The following is a 27,976-nucleotide window of genomic DNA, read 5'->3' as shown; positions in this document are numbered from 1 at the left end:
CTGAGAGGGGATGCTGGATGATGCCCCTCACCACAGGCTCTGGCCGCCCTCGATGACCAGATTATGGCCCGTCATGTAGTCCGAGGCTTCGGAGGCCAAATAGACGACGGCAGCCTGCAGGTCGGTCGCCTGAGCCAGCCTCCCGGCGGGGATGTCCGCCAGCCAGCGCTGCACCAGCGGCCGCAGGTCCTTGGAGCGGATGAGCGGCGTGTCGACGATGCCCCTGCAACGAGCACACGCACCGAGAGTTTAGGACCGGGTTTTCCCCAGAAGGAAAGGCAGCACTTACAGGTTTTCGAGGTGCTAGTTCGGAAGGAAAACAGTGAGATAGCACAAAGGGGATGTGCAAGTCAGACCTGCTCTGCCTCTGCTGAAAGTCAGGATGCAAACTTCAGCAGCGCTTCTTTCCTCTTGCCGACGGGCAGGCTTAGAGGTTTTCTCTAAAGTGAGTACACACATACTATCTTCTTAGTTAATAGCAGTACCCCCTTACTTTTAGGTTACTCGTTGCAATCACCAGTTTATTTTTTTTTTTAATAGAAAACAAGCATGACATTGGAACCGAAAGCGCCTTGAACCACGTCTGTCACGGCTTTTGGGAACTGTCATCCTTCTACCAATTTCTCTTCTCATCACTTCGCAGCATAATGTCACACAACGTGTTTGTGTACAGCCCAGAAACCGAAAACAGCCCAACTTTCCATATGCCAAAAAACAGGGGAAACAAAAGGCAGTGCCCTTCTGGGCACCAGACCCTTCCCACGCAAAGAAAGGAGAGGCAAAGATAAGCACAGCACGCCCAGAGCGATTCCCCTTAAACAACACCCCGAGAAATCACAACGCATTTACCTGTCTTGCCTCTTTTACATTAATGAGTGACTACACCATTTATTAAAGTCTGCTAAGTTCATTTTCTTCAGGTGCCCTAAAAATGAGTGATGCTCCAGAAAGCACAATGCAGGGCGAACATTTGGCTGGCTTTTATGACTTTAACTGCGACTGATTTGTCATACTCCCCCTTAACAACATATTTGTATTTTGCGAAATGTATAATTTTTTCAGCCCCTGAACAAATATATTTACATAACTGTGTCTAACGAGAAATTACATTTAACTTCTCAGAAATGACAATAACTAAAACCTGAACTGCCAATTCCACTTCATTAGTGTGGTAGAAATGCATTCCAAATGTTAATAAAAATTCCAACATGCTGATAAATTAGCGCTTCTAAGGAGCATGTGACACCTTGGTTAACATATTCAACCTCAATTATATTTCTCTTCAGCACCCTGTTATCTGGAACCTTTGCTGGCAATCAGAGGTGCTGTTTTTCAGCGGCCAATTTTCTAGATAATGTAGCTTATCAACACTGTGGGTAAACTTGCCAATGAAATCAGGCTGCACTGAACCACACACACGCTAATTGCATCTCTTTTTTATGCATATTTACAGACTGTCACTTCAAAGAAATCAGTGGCCCATTGAGGCAGCCAGTTAGCTGGAAGAATTGCCTCTTGCAAATGAAAATTAGCAAACAAGCTAGTGATAAATATGAAATGAACAAGGTATAAAAATACCCGTTTTGTTCTGAAACTTCATCGGCATCCCAATTTATACTTCCAAGGAAATAATTTTTTGAGACACACTGGATTCTGGGTATGAGATTTACCTTTTGTTTTAAATGAAGGCTGAAATCTGCTATTTACTCTGTTACGAAGTGGAACTAATTCAGATTTTCCCCCAAACATTTCTGTTTTCACTGATCGGGCAGGATTTAAATGTCGGCTTTATTTTTTACTGTAATTGTCAATAAACACCGGAGCGGTTCAGAAACACTGAGCAATGCAGCTCACTTAAGCTCTGGCAACGCGATAAAATCAAACACATTCCAGTACAGGACTGCAGACGGTTTACTTATTTCCCCCAAGAACAGCCCCCTGCTCTCCCTCCTCGCTCTCCCAAACTCCTCGAGAACTGGTTTTCTTCAGAGAGAAACGTGCTTTGAGCAGCAGACGTGAAATATGTTGGACTCCTTTCCCTTACGTGCCTCTCACCGTGCTTACAAAGCCATCAACACAATCATTCTGGCTTTGCACTAGCAGATATCAGAATAAGAGCCATACGATTTTTTTAATTTTTTTTAAATTTACATATATGTTTTAACCCCAAGGGAATGCAGATTAGGGAATACGACACATAGTCCTACAGCACAACAGATTTTGCTAAAAAGAGGAAATTTTTCAATCTGTTTGGAAAAATTATCTTTGGTCTGATCACTGCAACCTGTAAATCACAGCGCTGTGCCTCTCGCTGGACCTTTCTTCAGGTTCGCTTCAAGTAGCAAAAATTTAGATGTGTAACAAAACTTCATTACAAATTTTTGTTATAGAAATGAGAAAAAAATATAGCACAAAACTTAAAAGTTGCAAACACACATACTGATGGCACTATAAATATTAGGCATGTCATTGATACTACACATCTTCTGGGAAAGCTTTGGTGCCAAGTTGGGCAATTTAATGTTGTCGAACCCTTTTAGGCAGATTTTAGTTGGCTTCTAACCAGTTCCAGCAAAGACAACTGCCAATGCATTAATTCCCTACCTCATCTCGTATGCAGTGCTGAGCCTATCAGTACTTTCTGTTGCATGTCAATGTAATATCAAACTGCTGGTTCCTTAACGTTAGACATGAGCATCAATATTTCATTATTGATACACAGGACAATTTAAGACATCAGGTAAAAAAAAAAAAAAACTATTGCCTAAAACATTTCCACTTCGAGAGACGCATTAGGAAAAATATCACTTACCAGATACTTAACTGGAATTGTTACGTGCGCTCAATCCCCAAATGAGAGGAAAAAAAGATTCCATCTGTGTGTAACTTGATTTCTTTCAGATGAGTTATTAATTTGAATGAGTTAAGTACACTCCACTTAATCAGGAAGTGTTTAATCAAGAGATCCACTTAATTGGGACATCTCCCAAGGAATTAGATTTAAGTCCAAAGATACTCACCAGCAATGACTGCTGCTTAATGGGCATAGTAATGCTGCTTAATTGGGATGCCTTCAGAGGTGATGCTGGGGTGCTCCTTCTCCTGCCAGCTCTGCCTCTCCTTCCCCCAGGATGGGGTACACCCAAAACCTGTGGTGATCCCACCCTACCTGCTTTCCAGCTCCTCGTACCTGCCAGGCTAAAAGCCTGGTACAGCACCATATGGTTGCCTCTGTATCGCCCCAGGGGAGCAAGGCAGGCATGCAGGGGATGAAGAGTCTTTGCCCGTTGCAGCCCAAACCCAAATCCCTGCAGAACATGGTTCATCCCCTGGGACTGCTAAGTTTCATGGGGACCCGGACAAGCTGGCCTGACTGCAGCCGTGGGTTGAGCTGAAGATCCCAAAGGTCATCACATTATGGCATTTTATGCCTTGAAAATCAAGCAGGGGGATGCAATTAGCCCCAAAAAAATGGGCCTTGATTCGGTGCAATGGCTGCAAAAGCAAAGTGCTCCAGTGCTGCACATGCCAAAAGCCAGCAGCCCTCTAAATCACAGAATCACTATGGTTGGAAAAGACCTGTGAGATCATCAAGTCCAACCATCAACCCAACCCCACCATGCCCACTAAACCATGTGCTGCAGTGCCACGTCCACACGTTCCTTGAACACCTCCAGTGATGGTGACTCCACCACCTCCCTGGGCAGCCTCTTCCAGTGCTTCACTACTCTCTCAGGAAAGAAATTTTTCCTAATATCCAGCCTGAACCTCCCCTGGTACAACTTGAAGCCATTTCCTCTTGTCCTGTTGCTAGTCACTTGGGAGAAGAGACCAACACCCACCTCCCCACAACCCCCTTTCAGGCAGTTGTAGAGAGCGATGAGGTCTCCCCTCAGCCTCCTCTTCTCCAGACTGAAGTCCCCTGCTCCATCACACCCAACACACTTCACATGTGCGGGGACCAGGAAAGGGACTGAAACACACCATGGGCAGCCAGGCATCACCTGCCACACCCAGGTCCCCTCTGCAGCCCGACCCCCACGTCCCTGTCAGGAAGACTCCAGCACCCTTTTACTTTTGCACGGCATCAGCTGTGCAGCAGGCTACAAGGCAATTGCACTAGATGGTGGCAGAAGGGCCGAGCACAGTTTCCACGATACACGAAGATGCTCGCTGCTGCCTGGAGCAACAGGCAAAGTCAGCCAAAGCATCCAGGGAGTCTTGGCCACCTTCTCCCCATGGGCATGAGGCTTGCCTGGCCAGCAAGAGAAGCCTGAATCTTCCATTTTATAAATGCAATAAATTATCCTAAGGAGTCTGCCATAACATTTTATGCATTGATAACTTTTATGCATTGCTCTGCATAAGTTTTATGCACTCATTAAGAAATTAAGTTGATAAAAAGTGACCAGATAGCAAGAGGGAAAAAAGGCCATAAGGTTTGCATGGTGAAATAATGCTTAAGGCCAGGCTGGAGTGTTTGGAGCTTCAGACAGAGGTAGCTGAGAGTGCCTTAAAGCATTAATGCAACCATGAGTGGACTTAAGGACACACTTAAATATTTTACTTATCCAGAGATTATCTTGGATACCATCACGCCCTATAGCTACCTCTGTGGTCCTCACGCTTCTCAAAATCCCCAAATCCTTAGCATGTATAAGATGGCTACATGCTAGGTTGGACATCCATGCTCAGAAAGACTTGTGCATATGGGACATTTTTCAACCCCGCAAAGTACTCTTGAAGCATTGACAGATGCGCTGTTGCATTGAGGGTGCTGCCCGGTGTTGGGTACCAACCTCAAGCGGGCTGAAGATGTCCCTGTGCCTCGGTAAGTCACATCAGGTGACAAAACAACAAGACCGGTGGGGTCCACAGTTCTAAGGATGAGTCCAAACCTGCGCTGAAATGCAGGTTCACGTCTCATATAGGCAGAAGGGTAAATGTGAATATTTATTCACTCTCAAGTATATGTGGCTTTTGCTTGTGGTGAGGAGGGATCCGAGCTATACAGACCGCTGTGGGCTCCTTCCTCTGAACACTACCCAGAGCTCCCCGGGCGGCCCCGGTGCGAGGGTGTCTGCCAAAGCTTTGGACCGCCGGGAGGAAAGCTCTGCCTGGCTGCCGGAGCGGTTCAGTCCGGGTCCCCAGCTGCGTTAGTGGGAACTGCTCTGTCCAGAACGGGGGACCTTAAAGAGAGCAAAACGTTTGTCCTCTGTGCGCCCTTTCTGGCTGTTCCTCCACAAAGAAACTCCTTCTTCCTGTTGTAGGATTTTAAGCTCAGAGCTAAGGTTCAGGACAGGTAGGGGTGATCAAAATGCAACCCCGTTTTGGCTTGAAAAGTAGAAAAAAGAAGCGCGACTATTTTTTCTCCATGATCTGACAACTGCCTCCAGAAACATCACTTCTTCAAATGTGTGTGCTTCCAACTTATACAAAGTTTTGATCATTCAGTGGGTATTTTTTAAATTTATGTAAACCCTCTAGAAATGGGTAATTCCTCATCTAAGAGCCTCCTTATCCGTGATTGCTGTGAATGTGCCACTACTATCCCACCTCTGTAGGTAAAGATTACCTGCGTGTTTTCAGACACAGTCCCTGCCAGGTCCTACTGAGCTTCCCTAATTCCCTTCATCCCCCCTGGCTCCCGAAAGCCAGTGTAAATTCAGTAGCGCTGGTTGTGGGAACACTGTTGCAGAGCTGCTAGCATTGGCATGGGGAAAATCCCATTACGAAGTAAGATGCTGTTTAAAGAATCTGTGGATCACATAGAGCGACGGCTGGAGTCACTGGTATAATTAGTAATAAATAATCATAAGGAAGACAGCTAGCATGAGTGGAGAGCAGACCAACAGTAGAAGCAGAGGCAGTTGCCATTGAGCTCTGTGATTTTTTTTTTTACTCCACTTTGTGGATTAAAATATGTAATTTGTTTTTCCTAATTTGAGGTACATTATATCTTCATTACTACAATTTAACTCCTGGGTTAAAATCCTGCCCTTCATACTTACTCTGATTGACTTCAATGGTCTACGGAATTTGACCGCTTCCAATTAACGCTATCCACTTGGGTTTTTGCTTAGCACTATCATGCACTGTTAATTGTTTAATAAAATGACTGTGTTGGGCATGTGTGTGAGAAAAAGGGAGAGAAAAAGCATGTGTGGCAAGAAAACTTTTTGTGGGAATAAATACCATAAAATAAAACATACAGCTTTAAGCCTCTAAAAATAAGGAAAATGTAATTTGTCATAAATATATATATATATTTACAAAATTACACCTGGCCTCCTGTGATTGTCAGAGCTGAACAGTATCTCAATTACAGCAGTACAATGTGGCTGTTAAAGTGCCTATATATTTGTCTCAAGTAAAAAGGGGAAAGAAGTATTGTCTATTAAGTGTCAAAAGCCTTTTCTTTAACCGCAGAAGGCTTGGACAGACTAAGGAAATATTTCATCTGGAAGAGAAATGCTAAAAACTACCCTTCATGATATTGGAAAACCTATTATCAAATGCTAAAACCTCTTCTTAAATCCTTGAGTATACACAGCAACAGAGCAGGCTTGGTTCTAAGTATTTAAACCTTTGTTAAGCAAAAGACAACATAAAAAGGGATGCAATCCACCTGCTAATTAGAAACTTTATTTGCTGAGATACTGTTCATTTGAGCTTTTTAGAACATTTCATTCTCTTTGTACTTTCAAAATGAGACTACGTTTTACTTACGGGGAAATGCAGTTGACTTTTACTCCTCTGTCAATCCACTCGGTTCCTAATGTCTGTGTTAATTTTACGACCCCGGCTTTCGAGGCGTTGTACGCCAGCTGCTTCTGCGGGTGCGGGACTAGAAAGGATTCAGAAATAGAAAATTATTTATTCTCCGCAAATTAAGATGGCTTAGGTACTACATGGACAATTCCCTGCATTGAGATGAACTATTTGCCATTTTCCCTGACGCTAGGCAGGGAGCAAAATGAATTCAGCCACCCACAACACAAAACTCTAAGTCTGTATTTTGCCATCTAACGTTTTTGCCTCAGCAGCTGGGCTACTGGAAAAAAATGGAGAAAAAAAATAAAGAAATAAAGACATTTATAAGGTTCTGTATTTGGGCAAAGCCAAAACCAATGTATTAAGCATACATACGCAATATTCAGCTACTCCTAAGAAAGATAAATAATCAAGTACACACATGCACATTCATATATTATATACATATGTATGTTTATATACAAAATGCTTGTATACTGTAATACTAATAAAATATAGTATAGCATAATGATATAATATGATATGTTATTATATTATGTAATAGGATATTATATGATATAATATAATATAAGTGCATAATAGATTTTATATAACATATTATATTTTATATAGCTTTTTGGAACAAATTATTCTCCTTAATTTTGAAATTATCCATAGTTTGAAGCAAACACATCATATTATCTAATCAGTGTTTGTGTGGATGTGAGCACAGGTGTGTCCCAAAAATCCCGAACACCCACCACTTTCAAAATGTGAAGCTTTTGAAAATGTTTCAGAGATGTCACATGTCAGTCAGAGAGGGAAAATGATCGGCTTGCTAATTACAATGTTCAAGCTTGTTAGTGCTGTGTGCTCGGGTGGCTCTGCCCCTCCACCAGCTCTCACACTTGCAGTATTCCCAGGAAAGCTACTTAAGGACAAATCCCCAGTGGGTGTAAAATGCTGTAAACCCACGGGAGTCAAACCAAGTCGGTCCAGCTGCTGGGATTTACACCCACAAAGTGTCTCTCCTTGGACTTCCCTGGCTGCCGTCATGACTTCATTAAAGAAATCTGGTGCAAAGCACTGATCCGTAATTAGCACCGTATTGGTACTGAGCGTTGCTGAGTGCTGACTCTTTCATGGAGGGAGGGTGGGGAAAATCAGTGCTGGTATCAGTAATCACAAAGGGAAGCAACTGTAGCTGCGGGGTTAGGTAAGGCTGAACCCTGGAAGCAGGTGAATCGCTGTGCTTGCGTAAGGTACAGCAGGCAAACCCCACAGCATTTTGATAAAGGCACATAAGCGGCACTGCTAGATGAAAATAAATTGGTCTGAATTTATGAAGTTAAGGTGGTGCGTCAGTTCTAGATCACTACCATCCACGGTATCCCAACATAGCTACAATTGCTTTTATTGGCTAAAACTATTGGTTTTGAGTATGTCAATTTAAAGCGTGAAAAGAACACAGTAACAAATCGAGCTACCAAACTCTGACAGAGCAAAAAGCCCTGCTGTAAATTACTGAGCATGTGAATAAGGACCTTTGCCTCCAACATAGATGTTTGAGAATAGATTTAAAGCACACGCAAGATGGGAGCAACCATTAGTGTTTCTTGTTTTCTGCACGAGCTGAAGGTTTGCTCAGAATTCGGAGCCCTTTGGTTGCTACAAAGAGCATTTCACACCATGCCCCCCCTCTGCCAGCATTTGTTCTGCGCTCATTTTTTGTTCAATATGAAATAATTCGCATTTCAACCAGCAGAACCACTTTGCCCTCCACATGTGTCCGTCGCCCCCCAGACGCAGCGCGCCGTGGGGGCTCTCGAAACGGGCTGGAATGTAATTTCTTGATTAATTGCCATGCATCAGCTCCTAGTTACAGACAACTTCGGTAGTTAACCTTGTAACCTCCCAAAAGCAGTTCTTTGCTAAACTTTCCAAACATGTCTGTCTGTGATAAATCATTCGGCATTTGCTAAGAGGAGAAGAGTTTTGGCACCAGCTCTGCACCTCTAGCACACGTGGGTGAGAACAGCGAGTTGCTGCAAGCTATCAGAATCAGCTGTCTGATTTGGGGTGGGTGCTCGGACAGGGTTTTCAAGAGTCCTTCCGTGTAAATGGTTTTGTCTTCATAAGAATATCTAAGGAAGGTAATTCAGAGGATGAGATTTCCCCCTCCTGAGACACTTGGCCCTCTCACTTGAAAGAGCTCAAGAAGAAGCCAACGGGTGCTGTGAAGCTCTGGCGCTGGGTGGGCTTTCTGCAGCTGAGCACCCTGCCTCCGCTTCCCTTCCCTAAGCCGCCCTTTCACGCTTTCTCTTATAGACAGAAGAGCAAATCTGCAATCCTTCAAACTCATACAAAACAGGGCTAGAGCCTGTGAATAAAGCGATGCCTCCAGCAGTGTCACCAAAAAAATCTGAATTTGTAAGGCTTCTGGGAAGCGAGGACGCTCACTCCTGTTTCAGACAGAGAAGATGGGAGGAAAGCAGATAAAAATGCTGCCAACATCAGCTGCGTTACATTTTAAACACCTGACGCTATGTTTTTGCAACCTTGTTCGGTGCATAAGGCTTCTAGCCTGACCTTGAAGCAGCCATGTAATGTTAATGAGAGGTGCACACAGCTAGAGAAGACCAGGCCACTTAACACTGAAGATATTCGCTGTAAAAATTACAGATCTGAGTTACACCTGTGCAAATTGCAGAGCGGCAGCAGCCTCGTCTCCGCTGCTGAAGCATACGTCTGGAATAATTCCAGTGAAATACCAGAATCAAAATGCACATATGCAAAATGTATGCAGCTTATCTTCAATTAATTAAAACTGATTCTGAGCAGTGTATCTGGAAAAATCACAAACAAAAACCTCCCTATCCTGCTAAGTGTCTCCTCATTTTCCTGTATTTCTGAGGAAGGACTCAACCTACAACAACAACAAAAAAAATATCCCCTAACTATTTCTAGAAACATTTCATACTATGCCAGTTGGCCAACATACTTAAATAACCAACCAACCAACATATTTATTTAACATTCAGCAGATGGACATGATATGAACATCGTGGTTTTCAGTCGTAGTTTTATAACTACTAGATTTTTTCAATGCCAAGATTCAAACAGGTTCAGAAGGTAAACACATCTCTTCGGCTCTTAACTTCTGGCCTGGCATGTATTAACTTCCAATGACATTTAAACGCATCTGGTGATGTCCCTTCCAGCCTGCTCTCAAGGTTGCTTTCCAGCCTTTTTTCCGGCTCCAGGACCAATACCGCCCTCAAACGTGATCCCCACGTGGATCTCAGCGGACTTGGCATGCCAGCCAAGGAGGTGCAGCCCCGAGACGGGGCTGGGGTGGATGCTGTGTGGAATGGCATTACCTCCCGGCTCGGCAGAACTGTGCCAGGGCCTGATGGAGAAGGTGGGAAATGCCTCTGCTTAAGCAGCGGAGAGCACTTCTGGGCTGCAAGAGCAAGGCCGGGAGCAGTGGGCCAAACCAGCAGACCCCCGGCTGGTGCCAATTTCCAGAGCTTCATAACTTGCTCTGGGTGGAATACTTCCCAGCAAATTTTGCTTTGCGACGATGATGTGGACGGTGACAGCCCAAGCCCAGACCAAAGCCCCAGCGTGCAGAGCGGAGCACAGAAGACTGGGGCATTTGAAATTTGAAGCTTTACATTCTTTTCAAAACTATTTTTCTTTGGGAGATTTTGTAACTCTACAAAGCTGGGGCAGAGGGATGGTTCCTGTGTTTAAGCATAAGTAAAACAGCTGGTAAAGACACTTGAAAAAAAGATTAACAACAACATTATAAATGCATTTTTGAAGAAACATTTAAAGTTACTGTGCAATAAACTGAGCAGAATGTCACAGAATGTCAAACTGGGCACAGTAAAAATAAATGTTATTCCCAAGGAAAATAAAAAGACTGCATATTTATGTAACATTCAGCAGATGGACATGATATTAATACAGGGGTTTTCAGTTGTACTTTTATAGCTACTGGATTTTCTTGCCTAACTTGGCAACCCAAGGCACCATTTGATTTTTGGATTTGGACAATACTGCAACAGATGTCCAGACCAATAAAATAAATTCCTAAAGGGCTATGCTTAATTTGTGTAATTGATCAAGTTTTGTTACATGGGCCTCAGTTCACCAGCATGTAACTGCCTTCCAGATTAGCTCAGCAGTAGGGATTTCATTCCATATGTTACGATGGTTTATTGGCGCTTTTGACGACACTGCTGATTCAGCAGCGTTGGTGGAGACACCTGTTGGCAAGGATAATAAAAAAACCCATGGGTAACGGGGCGAAGACCGGCACAAAAGCTTTTGGGGGGCTTGTAAACATCACAGGAGCCCAGCTTCCCGCGCTCAACCGCGTTCTCCTGAAATTACTGGGGAGTGTACCGACACCTCTCCCATGCCATCAGTGCATCCGAGTCAGAGAAGGTGACTCCGCCTCTTCTATAAAAAGTAATAAGTGCTCTAAAACATAGAGGACAGATAAATGTTGAAAAATGATATCAATAAAAATTTTGTAGTACATTTCCTCTAATACAAAATGTCAGTGATTTACTCCTTCCCAATACAGGTTTAATTGATTCAAATAGCATCAGTAGTAATTAAAATATGGATTCTGAAGCACAACTGTTAGCTCTCATCACTCACCTATTAAACTTGCCATAGATGCTGTGTTAATTATCTTCCCATATCCTTGATTCAGCATAATGCGGCCTGCAGCCTGTGACAGAAATTAAAGGAAAGACCAGTGACCCTTTTTGTGATTGTGCTAATAATGACATGATAATAAATTAGTCTTCACTTTTCAGAAGAGTTTATGTGCCAACACATTTTTTTTAAGCACTTGATATAAAAACTTGGTATAAAAATGGCTGATGCAGGAAAAACCCCATTGCCATTTCAGACCCTCTTCCCTGTTGGCAATATTTTTCAAAATAATCACTAAGGTTGGGAATGGCCCCCCAAAGCTTTCTGGTTTTCAGGAAGCGTCAGATAACCCTCCAAAAAACCTGGCTGTTCTGGGCTTGGGCAGACAGTAAGGACTGGCTGCTTTTGAAAATATTGACCAAAATCTGTAATTGGTATGAAAGCAAATGTCTCCTTAACTCCACCAAAACTAGAACCAATTTTATTGTGATAATTACTAAAAAAGCGTTATTAAATCTTGGTAAAGTAAATGCTTTGAAAATTATTACCCGTTTGCAAACCAAACCAGTACAGCGTTTCACACTTACTTGGCAGCACAAAAATAATCCTCGTAAATTAACATTAAAAGTTTTGTCCCATTCTTCTAGGGAAGTATCTTCGCTTGCAGAGTTCATATTGATTCCCGCATTGTTGCATGCAATGTGAACTGTGCCCCAGCGAGCTACGATTGTATCCACCATCCTTTGCACGTCCTCGGGTTTGCTTACATCTGCTGCGAGGGCAATGCTTTTAATCCCTGTATTAACATAAGAGTGATGAAGTCAGTACAGGAATTCACAGATAAAGAAAAAAAACTATTTTATGATTATTTATTAATTCACAGATGCGTATTTCTTATATATATGTGCCACCTTAATTCATTGCTCAACAAATCGCAGCAAAAAGGGGTGGTTGTTACAGTAATACCGCTATTAAAGTTGCTAACTGGTGGGAGGTTTGCTTGTTGGAGGCAAACATCAAACCGAGGCATGAGAGTGGAGTCTGCCACTCCACCAGGACGAAGCTTTGAACACTGCACCATCTTCTGTCCAAACCCTCAACTGCAGCTTCCCTGTCCGGGAGCACTTCCACGGAGAGCATCACTCGTGGCTGGATGGTAACAGCTCAGGAACAAGATCAAGCAAAGGACTCTTTCATTTGCTCAAATGCAGGTGGGTTTTATGCCAGTTCCCCCCAGGATGCTGCAGAAATCAAACCAGTTTGTCCAAAAAGTGCTCTCGGGATGAACTACAGCATCCAGACAGCTGGGAGCCTCAGATGAAACCAAACCAGTTTCAGGTGGGAGCTAACTGGGAATAGCAGCAGGTTCCCAGGCACGGTAGTCATGGTGCCTGGCCTTATTTATTGCAAATCATGCTACCAGAATAACATAAACATTTGGAAGTTAAGAGATTTACTGGATTTGAAATATGCAAAAGTTGTACTTTTTTTTTTTTCCTAGAAAAACCCAGACTGACTTTTGCACCAGTGCAAAGTAAATAGCTTCATTTAATTTACTATCAAAAGCAGCTCTACATATCCTTATTATTAAACAAAATAAGCAGCCTACCAGGGGACCTGAAGCCAATGGGATTATACCCATCCTGAAAGCCAAACAAGGCTACACCAGTAAGGGCTGTGATGAAATGGTCTTAACTCACAAGAAGGAAGGCAGCCGCTGGGGTTGGACCATAGATCCCAGTCTGCAAGCAAACAGCACGCAGGTTGGGAGTTACAGCTGCTAAAGCAAGATTATTACAGACCACTGGATTGGGGAAAGGATGCATTTTATAAGCAGGTCTCCTTAGAAAGCCAGAAGAAAAGGGTGATCCTTAGTGCAGAGAGGAAGGGCTGGTTCACCGTACGTATGGCTGATTGCCCATGGAGGCATGTGACTACTTGATTGCTACCATACCCATAACATCAGCATCTCAACTGTATTTAAACCCTCAAATGATACTTCAGACCTTGCAAAACAGCTCAGAAAACTGTTTGCAAAGGACTGTGGACACCATCCACTCACACACATGTAGGGATCAGAGATCCCTCCTCAAATACATGAGGGACTACCTCCACAACTTCATGGTGCTCTGATGTAACAGCGCCATAGGCCTGGCTGTTTGCTTGGCACCAAGCTCTCCTTTTGCTCCACTTGACTCCCATGGGAAGGTTAATGCTGAGCCAACTCCACACAGGAGTCTACAGGAATCTATGCAAATGCCACCACTCACTAGATGTCAAAAAGCTTACTTCACTTTGGTGCTCAGAGCAATTAAGAAGGTTTTTTACTTCTATTTAAATGGAAAATTTATTCCCCATGGATCCCTCTTTTAGATCATTCTAATAAAATAATAATAATAAAAAAAAAGCTTTAAACCTGTCCTAGGAGAATAGGAGAAGACCTTCCCAAAAATTGAGCTTTGAGATAGAGGCTTCCATGACAGCAAGGCAAAGCAGTATCTGCCCAGTGATATTTGAAGAAAATGACAGGAAAGAGGCTTTTGGATGGAAAAGCTCCTCTTGATCTCCAGTGCCTCCAGGATCCTGCCGGAGCGCACGCCCCAAGGGGATGTTGGTCTTGGATGCTTCCCATGCTGGGCCGTGGGAGCTAATGTCCCCTCTGGCCTTCAGCTATGCCGCAGTCCCCTTGCTTTCCATGGCAGAGAAAAGGGCAGACCTACAATGCAGCCACCTACAAAAATGAATGCACATTCTGCCGCAAAACAAGACCTCTTATTTTATCGCGGGTTTTATGCTAAATATGCTGAAGAATAAGAATAGCCAGACAGCCCCTGTTGATCCTCCTAATTGTTATCAAGACATGTAACGTACAGGGAGCTGCTGCAACCTTTCTTATTCAATTTACAGACAAAATGGGTGCAAGCATGTTACTAATGGTAACAGAATGAGGCTCTTCACCTGCCCTTCAACTCTCACCCCATGTATGGCTTCATCTTATACAACAGTTCATAAAAACAAGACAAAAGGTGCCATGCATGAGTGTCTAGTGAAGAAGCAGTAAAGGCAAGCTCACTTCAAACCAGGGTCCCACGCTTGACCTTAATCAATTCAGCTGATATCCCTGCACTCTGAGAGAGAGAAAAAAAATACTTTCTGTCTCTCCACTGTCCTCCCAAACCACCTGTTAAAAATAATAAATAAAATAAATTATGGAAAAATAGCTCAAATGTGGTAGTCCCAACCAGAGTAAGAAACCCAACACATGACCGCGCTGCTACCTGCATGATGGTAACAGTGCATCTCTACAGCCCTCAGTTTAGTTTTGTGGTGCTCATGGAGGCAAGTTTTGTGATGAGAGGGGTGGGAGAGGAGCCCAGTGGCTCCATGCTAGAGAAGCATCAATGTGCCAAATCTGCCCAAGGTGCCCTTCTGCAGGGGGCATGTACATGGCCCCTCTGCCAGCGGGCTTCATCTCTGGTCTCTCAGTATAAATGGAAGTAATACATCGCATATAGACAAGAAGATCAGAAGTGACATTGTGGGGAAGGCATTTGCATAGTTTACGGTGAAAACGCACATTTTAAAAATCCCATCAGACTAATTCTTCCCTTAAGGTACAGGCAGTGATTCCCCCTGAAGACAGAGGGGTATGTAGTGGAAGGTAACCCTTAGGATTTTTTGGTTATGTTTCATCATTTTTGGTTCTGTCAGGATCCATTAGCAACTGCTAAAAAAGGTATTCACACAGGATCTAAAAACAAAGACGCCTGTAGCCAAGGGACATACACCTGAGCTGCCTAACAAAGCTAAAACTGGGATCACAGAGGTTCTGATGTTTAAAACTCATCATGAAATGATGGCATTGTCCCATAAGACAGTAAAGGGCTCCTTGGTATTAGAAGCAAAGCAGAGTTAAGAAAGCTAAGCAAAATGTTTTGAAAAAGTATCAGTATGGGAATGACTTGGGGCACTGCATTTCCAACTTTGAGTTAGAGATCTATAACCAAAGCGGGGGGCGGGGGGCGGGGGGGGGGAATCACAGCTCCTTTGTGCTTATTATAGCAGGAAAAATATGTATTAATATTACAATTGCTTCAATTTACTCGTGAATATTTTGAGAGTAAAGCTAGCTGAACCTTTTTGTCAAAATTTATTTCCAACAGAGTATGTTACTTCTTTGAAGGCAAAATGTTTCATGGAAACATATTGATTTCAACAAAAGTTTTCACGGGAAAGCTTCTGAGGTCCAAGGCTAGACTCTCTAGTTACCTCTGGAGAGAGACAGATTGAAAACCTGACCTTTTCAGATCCTTTCCAAAAACGGGCATTGGGATATAATTCCCTTTCACAAAAGCATTACAAAGTTTGGGTTTTGTTCCAACAAGGAATGACAATAAATTTGAAACCTCAAAAACCGTCATGAGGTGGAATAGATGTGCCCTGACCAGCTGCAACCGTCAAGTTTATAGAGAATATGTGACCTCAAAGGATAAAGATGTGTGAAGACTGAAAGCGAGATTTTTCTTTACCTTAGACTGCAATAATATTTGCTACGCCTCATGACCTCTCTGACTGCATTTTGTAACACACACACACCCCCCTCCTCCGGGCTTGCAGCCCACCGGTGAAGGAGCAGAGATATAGGGCAGCCATTGAAGGATGGATGATCAAACTCATACTGAAAATGCCCTGGAGAAAAGTTAAGTTAGTTTTCAAATAGGCTGTTGGCATCCAAAGTCTCATGGCTCTATCAAGTAGCCCATTTCTATCTGAATAGCTCTACTTGATATGCAGGATCTCACTGTGAGAAAATGTCCAAAAGGCAAGTTAACTTGTAGGGCACAGCTACTTTGTGCCAAGACCATATGGCTTCAGTGCATAAGAAAATGAAAAGCTTTAGGGAAAGAGGGACTGGATGACTCAAGAATTTGTAATAGGAGCTGGACACTTTCTATTCTAGGTCGTTATTTGGGATCAGACCAGCAATCTAAGCTTTAACCAGTGCATTGATGCTCAGTCTGAAGAGTCTCCTGCTTATTAGAGCTGGGATTGTATGGACCTGGACTTTTTGTTTAAAATGTTCTTTGTGGAGGCTCAGGATGGTACCAAAACCAGAACTGAACCACTCCTCGCCCCTTCCTCAGGAAGCTGATTGAGACTGGGTGATGGAAATACATCTGCAGGGGCTGGCTTTGCTGGAGAAAATGGTTTCCAATGGCCCAATCCCTTTCTGAAGTCAGAGTGGAAACAAATACTGCTGACTCTATCCAAATGGGAATGTGAAAATTTCCTGGGCAAAGCTCTGTCTTTAGAGGTGATGAAGTACTGAACTTCGAAGAAGGCTCACAAAATCTCACAAAAAGAATTACAAAATGAGTAATACTTCCTTTCTTTTCTCATTAAAATTATATTTCCAGTTTTCCTTTTCCTCTTTACAATTGCAGTTTAGCACGACTCCAGGGGGAAATTCAATTTTATGTTACATTTTCTGTTTTTACTGCTAAAATAGATGTGGCTTGTAGACGATTTTACCTCTTATTTGGGATTTTAGTTATTATGTCTACTAGTATTTTGTTCCTATATCTGATCATGCATGTGTGAAAGAGCTATTGCTGAGGGTTTCAAAAATTACTTTGCTTCAGTTTGAGGGCACAACGAGAGATTCAGGCTGACATAGCTCTACCCTGTTTCGGTGTTTTGGCTCATGGTCCAGACATTAGGTATGGAAGAGGTGCCAGGGAGGGGGTACGTGCTAACGAGTGTGTAGGCCATGTCTGTCATCCATCCTTAGTGAAGCCTGAGGTGCCTTGGCTGCTGCACGATCTATTCTGAGGAACATCAGGGCGGGATGAAAGAGAATTGCACCGCAGGGAAAGGGTCAGGTTTGAACAAGGAAAGCAGCCCGTTACAGCACTCATCACCGGGTTGTGTACAGCAGGACCTGCAGGTCAGTCCCGTGCTTACCTTTGAGGCTGAGCTCACAGACCACCGCTTCTGCCTTTGCAAGGTCCAGATCCACAATGGCTACTTTAGCACCGGCTTCCCCCAACGCATGAGCAAAGGCTCTTCCAATTCCCTGTCCTCCACCTGTGACATAGGCCACCTTGCCATCCAAACGCAGCCGGTCAAGGATGCGGCGCCTGTTATAACCCCAGAAGACGTCATCCCTCACCACTTCTTTCTAAAACAAAAATACATATACATTGCACAACAAGGTGCAAAGCTCCATAAGTGATAGCAATGAAGGACTCTGCCTCTGAGAATGAGATGGGAGCATGAACAGGGATCCATGTCTTCTTTGCCCATTATTTAATACAAAAGGTATGACTAATTCAAGCCGAAAAGCACCTTTATCCCCACAGATACTAGTCTCAATAGGAGCACTAAGGTGCAAGACAACGAGGCAGAAGGGCTGTGGTGTGGGGAGATGCACCGACCACTCCACTTACATGAGAGTAGGGTATGGTATTTCCTGACCCGGCTTCCCATGAGAGATGGGTCAGGTACAATGTCTTAGAGGATGACTGATTAAGTCTTCCAGTTATTTCACCCCCAGGGCCCAATCCTGCCCTCAAGGCTCAGCTGGCTCCAGGAAGGCACAGAGGCTAAGAACAAATTTGCAAAGGCAGGATTTGGCTCAAGTGGAGTGCAATCAACATATCTTCACAAGGCTGGTGCACAAATAAAGATATCAGCCAATAACTTAAACCAAGCTGCCATCTGATCAGCTGCCATACATCGTTTCCCCCTGACTGGAATCAAAATGGAAAATACAAGATGTTTAAAATATTGGGTTTGAAATGCCAGGAATTGCCAGTGGGGGTATCTTTGGGAGCACTCGGAAACTGCAAAACAATCAAGATGTTTGGGTCTGGATTTAGCGAGTTAGGCCATTATGATTCCAGATGGGAATTTCATTACAGCTCAGTGATGCCCACTACATATAATGGAGAAAGGTAAAAGCACCATCTTTTCCACAGGACAACAAAATCTAAGGCCATGAAAATATTAAGCTCAGAGACCACAGGAGGGCATCTCATGCTGCCTTGGGGCAAAAAAAAGAGCTACTTCAGCAATACTGCATTGGTTCATTACAGCTGGGACCCAGCTCCATCTGCCCACACTCCCCTGCACGGGAGGGACCAGAGAGCACCGGGCACAGACACCTGGCGAGCAGCACACCGGCCACTCTGGGGATTTATCACAGCACCAGCACAGCTGATCCAAAAGACTTTGCAGGAATCAGCATTTGATAGCTTTAGAGTAGCCCTGAACTAGTGAGGCTAATTTGAGTCAAGCCCCAAGCTGGTAAGTCCATGCTGCACAGCACCGTGGCACAACAGAACGTGAGTTTGGGCTCTCACCACCAAACCCCTGGAAATTATTTTGTCACTGTCCTCAGCAGAGTCAAAATTTTCCTAGAAGTGCTCACAGAGAGGAAATACACACCTTGGATTCAATCACTGCATCTGGAGGTGCAGGGCTCCTTCGAACGATGCTCAGTCCACTCTGCACAGGTAAAATTATCTGCGAATATAACGCATACACACACAGTTCTCAACTGCTTTGTACCTGGCTTGCCATCACTCAAATTCCACTGTTATGAAGGACAGTCCTTCCTTCCTCAGGCCACGGCAGTTTTTCTCCTACTCCCATTCTTTAGCTGGAATTCCTTCCAACAGAAATATGTCAGGCATTTGTATTTGCTCACATTCTTCTTCCAAACTCACGGCTTACACAAATGCCAGGAAAAAATGCAATTTTGTCTCTCCGTTTTCTAAATCAGTGCCAGCTGCTGAGGATGCTGGGTTTTCACTGCCTGGCTAATGCTGTCATGAGGATATTCCAGTCTTATCCTTGGAGCTCAGCAAACCGTAATAGCAACACTTTTGTGTTCTTCAGCATTTGCTAGAACATCTGTCCTGCACCCATAGATGAATGTCAGTGGGTTTTGCCACCTGCCTTCTTTGACACCATTATCACGCTTTAGCGAAAGCTGCACTCAGTGTTGGAGATTCAACACCAATATCAAACTATTAGAGCATTAGATATGGAAACAATGTGCTATTTACATCCATTGAATGGCTAACAGTAAGATTCAGGGCATGGAAAATGTTCATTAATTTTTCCTCTTCTACAAAGAAAAGCTGTTGCTACTGGTATGTTGATTTTAGAATAAATACAGAATCAGAGGAGGCACCTCTAGAGGCTGTCTGACCTGCAGATAGACAAGGACCTTATGCCTATGAGGCACATGCCAAAACCTCCTGGGCAGGACCTATGGCAGGGGGGAGCGTGGGAGGGCGTGCCGGGGAGAGAGGTGCCAGACCTCCCCTGTCCCACCATGGGACCAGCCTCACAGTGCAGAGGGGCAGGCAGGGATCCGGCCATCCTCGATGGCTCCCCTAGTCACAGCAGCCCCTCTGCCACCCCAGTACAGCCGTGGCATGAAAGTAAGCTTTGCAGGCTGGTGGCTACTCCCCTGGCGTAGCATCATTCATGCCTGCTTTTAAAGGCCTGGAGGATATTTGTTTAATTTTGCTTCTAAAACCATAGCATATTGTTTATGCATCCCATTACTACTTTTTTTTTTTTCTCCTGCTGGAGTAGGACTTTGTTGACTCCTATTGTGCTGGTGATGACCTACAGCCTCCAGAGCCTTTAAAGCGGAGCAGCGGTTCCTTGGTTGTACTGTAAAGCTGATTATTCACTCTTAAGTGCTCCACTTTCATCTTGCCTTTAACACTGTATATGATGTAGACAGAGAGCAGGGACCATTTCTGAATATAGACACTCATGCATAGAGCTCAAGTGAGGAGAATTATAATAAAATTTGAGTTCATTTTAGGTCCCCTGGATAATGGCACCAACAAAAGAAACATTTTAAAGAGTACTGTGCAAAATCCATAGATACAGTACCACAGGCACCTTAACCAATTGCATTGCACTAACCTGCTCAACACGAGGATCTGAATTAATCACTGTATTTAATTTTCTGACAGCTAGTACATTTTCATCAGATATGTTCTCCAGGTAGACTTGTCCTTTCATGAGTGTATTCTCTACACAGATCACTCCATCCATTCTCAGCAAGTGGTTATCCATGACAAAGCTGTAGTAGTTAACAGCGTTCCTTTGATCAGCATCAATAAAGACTATATCAAAGTGCTCGTCCTCAGCATGTAATGCCTGGAAAAAAATTATGTTGAAGAAAATACTGATTATTTACCTGGAAATTTAACGTCTTGCCATTAAAATGCCCTTTATATAAAACCCAAACCAGAAGGAGCCCTGTTCTTTTAAGGTAACATTGTTAGAATTACTTCTGGAGATCTTGGGAGTTTTCCATGCTTTGCAAACAACTCTCCAGCAACACTGGTGCCCAAAACTCTCAACGTCTCAAAAGAAAATCAGGGTACAGAAGAGGATGGCTCATCCCAGCTTGTGGTGTTGAGAATCACAGCAGAAACTTCTGCATATTTAGAGTCAAAGCAAATTGATTCATCAGGGTAAGGGAGAGGACTGGCATCAAACCCTGTGGCTGAGGTGCTACAATAAGTTATGTCTTCTCAAAAGAGTAACTGTCAACAAATTGAAGAGTGGTGATTGTATCAGTCTTTGGGAAAGAGAGGCATAAGGCTGATCCTGGGAATTGCAAACTAGTGAGTCCCACTTCAGTAGCAGGAAAATGGTTGAAATCCCAATTAATAATAGAATTATAAAGCACATAAAAGAACAGGTCATGATAGAGATAAAGCAGCACAGCTCCTGTGAAGGAAAATGATGTTTCTTTAATCTAAAAAAATGCTTTGGATGGCTCAGCAACAGAGAGGATAAAAGAGAACTGGCTGCTATCATCTAATTGGATTTTCAGAAATGTGGCACACCTTCCCTCCAAGCAGGCTGCTGATGATAATGTATAAAAGTGTTGATGGATGACCAGATGGGAGCCTTTACAGCCTTCTCCTGTGGCAGTTAATGCACTCGCTGCCCAAGAGGCTGCTATGGAATATTTCAGATTCCATCTGGGACTATTTAACTGCATCTGTGTGCGTTGCAATGAAACAACGGCTCATCCACCTATCTCGGCAAGAAGAAATGCTTTCAAGTCTTGGCATTTTGAGTGAAAAGAGAAACAATTATGTTTTCCAGAACTCACTGTTTCTACCACAACTTTTAACAGTACTTCTTGCGTCCAGATTTGACTTTTGTGTTTGGAGACATTGTGCACAATGAGTGACGAGCGATCCCCTGAGATGTATGAGAGAAAGCATCAATAACAAATGGCAACAGAATGTGAAAAACTAATTTGTTTTTGGGAGTGAGGTTGATGGCTCCCAAACTAGAGATTTCAGCAGCCTTTCTGAAACAGGGAGCGTGTCATTCATAGGAGGAAATAGCGGGAAGTGGATTGTTCAAGCTCTGAATTACTCTATTGTGCAAACTGGTGTCATTGTGAGGTTGTTAGTGGTTAAGAAATTAAGCCTGCCTGAGAGCCTGGATAGTCACACTTAACTGCAGATGCTTGATAGCACAGAAGCTCTGCCAAAATCATTCATGAGTCCACATTTAGGACACCTTTTGACACTACACTATAATGAAAGAAGGCTTTAAGGCCAAATATATGCTGGTTTATAATAAATGTAGCAGAAACTGGGACATCTGGTTTCCTGGGATTCATCTTTTCATTTTGTGACCAGTAAGAAAATTTTGCCCTGGTTCCCTCTTGAGCTGTATTGGGGGAAAGCAGCAGGAACATTTTTGCTGCTGTGGAAGAGCATCTTATATCAGGTTGCAATTTAGCCAGTCCGTCCAGCGTAGATACTTCAGGAAGGGTCAGAAGATGAAAGCTGGGAGGAGGAGTCCATCAGGAAGAGAGATTAGATGTCTCTTTCCCCAGAGGGAAGAGCCAAAGCCAAATTCAAGTAATTATCATGACTTATCACTACTTTCTGACTTGTAACCTTCCCAGGCAGAGGAGGTGGGGGGCAGACATTCAGAAGCAGATGTGGCCATCTCTGAACATATGTTACTACTGCTCTGTGGTATGGCTCCCTAATGAAAAAGAATCTCACTTTTATGCATTGACTTCATTAGGTCCATATGGAGTTGTGTAGCTCTTTGGATATTAGCTGGACTTCTCATTTCAGCCCTCTTTCTGTACTGTCTACCTGCTGACAGCTTATCTCCTTCTTGTCTGTCTTCTGGTACAGATAAGCCACCTTTTAACTTCACAGCTTTCATCCCAGGAGGGTGCCTGTGTTGCATGTGTATGCACCACACGCCTGTCTTGTCCTGGCACTGCCTGGGTGTGCAAGGCCACCCTTTGGAAGGCATTTCTCTTCTGCCAGTTCATCAAGTCTTGAAGGGCCAGCCATGAAGGTCACTTGGGCACCGTTCATTTCTTCTGGATACCTAGTACTAGACACCCATATGGAAATGCCTGAATCACTGCCTTGGAGTTCATACTGGGACCCTGCCATCATTTGAGCTTCTTGTTTCCACAGCTTCAAGATTGCTGTTGGGTTTTCCATGCTGGAAACAGCTCCAGGCCTATAAGGGGAATCCATGAAATTCCTTGAACCAGCTTTGCCTCTAGAGCAGCTTCTACTCAAGATAACAGCCAGAGGGACAGGAAGGTGCTCTGTTCCCTGCAGCCCCTTGGCTAGCAGAACACGGGTCACCTAGACAGGCGGTCACCGTGGCCAGGGTACCACACTGGAGAGGGTTTCCTCACTGCCAGCACCCGCTGCTGAACCAAGACAGCCAGAAAGAAAAAAAGCTGTTCTACCGGTAGCTCTGACTGCAGAGCTAAGTGCTGGAAATATCGGTGCAGTGATGGGGAGGAGAACTCACTGCTGTCCCTCTCAAAATGGATGAGGGGTTTTAAGAGGAGGGATTGACCACCCCTGTCCTCCCAGAGCAGACCGGACCAGGCCCTGCCTGGGACCTCACAGCACGTTGGAGATGCCTTTGTCCTTTGCTAGGAGAGAGGCAGAGCCCAAACACCTCCAACTGTGAGGAAAGCCAAGATCCAGAAGGAAATAATCTGCCTGCAAAATATCCCACTGAAACTAATTTCCTGAATGTTTACAGTGCAATCCCTGCTCCTTGCTACAGAGGCATCATAGACGGTAACAGATGGCAACAAGAAGTGTCTTAATTCAGAGCAAACTTGGCTAAAATGAATGCTTTTGCTTACAGTGAGTCATTAACTTCCTTTTGGATTAAAAAGAAAAAAAACTTGTAGCACTACATTGCATAGAAGAGATGCACCAAAAGCAAGCACGAGAAAGGGCGCAGCAGCACTGTTGATGGATACGGCAAAAGATCAGGGAGAGGACATCCCAAATAAAAACATGAATGAATCTTCTGCCAAAGCTCAGACAAAACCTGACTGGAGTCCTGAGACAACACTCTCTCAGAAGGCACATACAAACTCAATCAGAAAAAATGACTGTCCAGTTCCTTTGATATGGATCATACAGTCAGCATATTTGTAATAAAGATGCACTCAAAACTTATTACCTTCCCTATGCCTTGTTCTTGACCTAAATGTAATAGCAATCCATCCTTAGGGTACACAAAATACATGAAAAAGTACAGCTTCCTTTTAAAACACCATTAGAATATTTTACTGTATGTGGACATACACTCTTGTTACTCCTAAACGCTATTCTATTGAGTACAGTTTATATTCACCGGCAAAGCTAAATCTCTAGGGAAGCTAGAGAGGGAATGCAATTTCTAGTAATAACAGCTCACAACAGTGAATACTATCCACTTATCCCCACAATTTCCAGCTATTTTGGACTCCTTTCTGAATTAACCTTTCATATCAAAAGGAGCAATTCTGCACACTAGAGACTCCGACACAATTTCATGCATAATTTATTCACTCAGTTCAACATTAAACGCAGAGTCCTTGACTTTGTCAAGGTGGATTCTGTTGGCAGACTTCACAAGCAGCAAAACAGGAGAAACGAGATCTGCAGCTCAACCTCTTCACCTATTCTGTCTGGTAAAAGGAGGGAAAAAAGAAAAAAGAAAACCCTGACATGCTTACACAATGCCCCGCAATCAGCAGAATCTGCTGCAAACACGGTGTTATTTTTTGTGTCGCATTTTCGATTTTAAAATGGAAGGATCAAAATCATGCATGGGAATAATTTCCTGGTAGTTTGCATTCCCTCCGGACTCAATCCTGCATCCATTGTTCAACCAAAAGTCCACTGGGAATTAAAGGAAGCTCTATGTGCAGGATCAGGCCTCTTGCTCACAGCTGATGCATGGCAAAGCGTGTTATTCACGCACAGCACGACAGAGTTTAGGCTTAAGGAGCTTGTGGGGAACGGTTTTTAAACACTGGCCCAGCACATGTTGAAAAGGTAGCTAATTCCCACTGAAAGCACCTGAACCCAAGAACAGGCTTCCCCTCAGTCCACATTTCAAAATATTACCTAAAAATTACTAAGGTCATTGGGCACAGAGGCTCGTGCCATGGTGTATGTGAGCTACGTGCTTTGGTGGGGACCCAACCTAGCTGGGCAGCCTGTCCCTCACATGTGAGAAAGGTGGACTTTTTTTCCATTGTGCCCTCAGGTACCACATGAACCCCACTGTGTGCCTGAGCTCTGCAGCTCCTGTCTGCTGTTTAGCATCCTTTGACAGCTCAAAATCCCAGATGTTTTGCAGCTGGCTCTGATCCGGGACAAGAGACAGGGAACCTGGCCATCCCCGCCAACGCTGTGCATTAATGCAAAGGAGCAGTAAGAGGCTTCAGAAACCCTGGTCAAGGTGCCGCTATGGACTGATGCGCTGCCTTTGCGCTGCTCTCCGCTCGCTCACAGCCCTGATGAGCTGCGGTTGTAGGCGGAAGAGCCAAAGCCACGTGGGTCCCACAAAGGCCCCGCTGTCTGAGGTGCACAGGCACAGATGTGTCACATCCCTGTGGCACCTGCTGCAACATCTGGCAGCTTTCCTTGTAAAGGGCATCGACAGTCCTTGTGGATGCAGCACTGGACCCATCCTGCAGCACTTGGATGGTACCCTCTACCCGAGGCTAGGATGTAACTCTTGGGTGGACTAGTTTGACACCAGAAGTGAGAGTACATCATACACCTTCTGGCAGTTTGGACTTTCTGAATCGTAGCTTCATGCAGCAGAAAAGGTCTTCCCTGCCAGGTAGTGTTATTTATATATCATATGACATTTTTGTGCGTTGAAAGAGCCAGTGCAATGAGGCAAATCCTCTGCTCCCAGGAGTTTGCACTGCTGCAAAAATTTGAGGAGGAGCAGATAAGCAGAAATCCTCCTTATTGCACTCAGCTTGGAAGCAAAATTCAGCCATAGTCACCACAGCAAGAAAGCTGCAGCAGGCACCTCCAAAGAGCAAGTGGTGGGTGACCATGTCTGCCCTCTAATTTCTCTAGAGGGACAAGAATGAAACCTAGGGCTGCGGATAACACAGACAACAAAGACAATCCTTGCCAGAGCTTGTTCCAGCTCTCCTGAATCTCACCACGCTTTTCAACAACTGTTAGCCAGCTCTGCTCTAGACCAGCCTCCCTGCAGACGATGGGGGACAGAAACACTGTTGTTCTCCACCTCCTCCATGAAGCTGAGCTGCAAGAGCTCGGCTGTGCCACCCCCGGCCCATCTCCCCCCTGTGCCTCCCTCGTCCTCCTGCCTTTCAGCATACCCACATGGCAGTGGAGGAAGCCTGCTTGGTCTCCAACCTAGACTGGTCTTCTCTAGGAGGGAAAAGGCAGCACGCTGTTCACAGCCTAAGCCTCTTCCACACGTCCGGGCATGTTCCCACCCGGCTGCCCCACTCCAGCCAGGCAAACATCAATGAGCCCAAAATGCAAAGGCACCAGAGAGGCCACCAAATGCGTTGCTTCATCATTTACAGCCATTGCCGATTAAGACCTATAGGACAATCCTCATTGTCCTGACACCAATGACAAAATATCTGCCAGGTTGAGCAACAGAAGTTCAGAGCCCAGTGCAGAAATCCTGCATAGAGAGGTGTCCCCAGTGCTGGGATCCCTCCTGCCAAACACAAGCATCTCTGCTCCCATCAGCTCCAAGAGCTATTTGAAGCCCTGAGTACCTACAGAACTGGGGTCAGGATGTGCCTTCATGTTGCAATCGGAGGATATAAAATCAATTGCAATGTTCTGTTTTAAGGATTTAATTTTCATGTCTTTGCTCCCTTCTTTAATCTCTACACAGCATGTACTCTGCTTGCCTCTAGATATTTTAATTCAGTCACAGTAAGTCAGTTGCATAGAATGGGCACTAGAGAGCAACAGCAATTCAATTAATTTCACACTCACTGCGGGGAGCTGGGATTTTAAATGCTGCACATTGCAGGTGATCTGTAACATTCCGTTTATTCATATACTTGGCAAAGGACTTTTTTTCTTTCTTATCAAACTTGAAGGTCATGGAAGCCAGGGGTCGGAAAGCTCCTGGCCATTTCATTTTAGAAACAAGTATGGTACCTGTTAATGCAAATACAGTTAAAATCAAGCTCACATTGACACATCCAGATTGAAAATGGAATCGGATCAAATTGGTTTGCATTAATAATAAAAAGGCTATGTGTTCAATGAACCTGGCACGGGCATCACCTGCTAGCGTGCTGGACCTCCAACATCCCTGAGATGCATAAACTGGAATTAAATGTGAAACTCCTCTAGCTTCTGGCAATCATAAGCTTTTCTCTTTCTTTTGACAAAGTCACTAGTCAGAATGGAACAAATATAGCTAACGCATTTGCACGCCTGAAGCTTATCATATTGCTCTGGAAGTGAGAAACTTGGGGTCTAATGGCCCGCAGTGTTGCTAGTTGGGAGAAATAGTGATAGGTTGTGGATGAATTATAAACTTCTGTAGGACTTTTCCAATTCTTGTGAACATTGGGAGCAAGCTGTCCTTGGGAGCAAGCCGTCCTTCTCAGGACATGCCCAGCAGGCACAGATACACTCTTTCAGCTTGTTATGTTTGGAATTAGAGACCTGAAACAAAGCCCACCCACGTCAAGTAAGACTCTACCACTGAAGCCTACTGACCTACAATTAAAGCTTGTGATCCCTCTGATCAAAAGGTGCAGTAATTTAGTTAAGAAGGGAAAACACTATCTTGTGTGACAGAGCTGTCCCATAATAAATCAACATGAATAAGAAATAACTCCAGTGCAAGAGCAGGTTCACATGTTTGCAAGCAAACTAGGGTCACCACCCAGCATCTTGTGGGCAGAAACTAGGACCTGCTCGAAACTCTTTAATCTGCTCTGCACAAGAGCTCCCAAACTGCCTTTCCAACTGACTTTACCTCCAGAGTGTCTGCCATCGGTCCCACTCGCATGCTTATCTTTTTACCATCTGAAGAATAATCAAATGCTTCTTGGCTGTTCACTCCAAGATACGGCGCTTCTGCACACGCAAGGATTTTGCCATCATCTGGCAATTCTTCTGCGATAGCAAGGATACTGTAACCTTTAAGCTTGCCAATTAATAAAATCTTCCTGGCTCTGATCATA

At 44.1% G+C, this 27,976-nt stretch overlaps 1 protein-coding gene across 1 annotated transcript; it reads right to left on the bottom strand.

Annotated features, from left to right (window-relative positions):
- Window positions 1–27: 27 nt before the first annotated feature.
- LOC104256991 (D-threitol dehydrogenase-like) lies at window positions 28–27,786 on the bottom strand. Its single transcript, XM_059823491.1, has 8 exons — window positions 27,769–27,786; window positions 20,380–20,616; window positions 18,877–18,954; window positions 17,392–17,608; window positions 12,015–12,223; window positions 11,428–11,500; window positions 6,730–6,847; window positions 28–223 (listed from the first exon to the last, which is right to left on the bottom strand). Exons 1-8 carry the CDS (start codon window positions 27,784–27,786, stop codon window positions 28–30), a joined length of 1,146 nt encoding a protein of 381 aa, XP_059679474.1.
- Window positions 27,787–27,976: the final 190 nt, after the last annotated feature.

Source organism: Gavia stellata, chromosome 12, assembly GCF_030936135.1.
Source record: "Gavia stellata isolate bGavSte3 chromosome 12, bGavSte3.hap2, whole genome shotgun sequence".
Classification (NCBI taxonomy): domain Eukaryota; kingdom Metazoa; phylum Chordata; class Aves; order Gaviiformes; family Gaviidae; genus Gavia; species Gavia stellata.
Note: the sequence above shows the minus strand (reverse complement) of the source record. Positions and strands in the feature narration are given on the sequence as shown.

Bases quoted from the DNA above. Each gene is read 5' to 3' on its own strand.
- LOC104256991 (XM_059823491.1), bottom strand. The intron at 18,955-20,379 runs GTTAGTGCAATG...TTATATTCGCAG, and splicing joins CAGATCCTCGTGTTGAGCAG to ATAATTTTACCTGTGCAGAG. The intron at 17,609-18,876 runs GTGTGTATTTCC...TTTTTGTTTTAG, and splicing joins ATGCAGTGATTGAATCCAAG to AAAGAAGTGGTGAGGGATGA.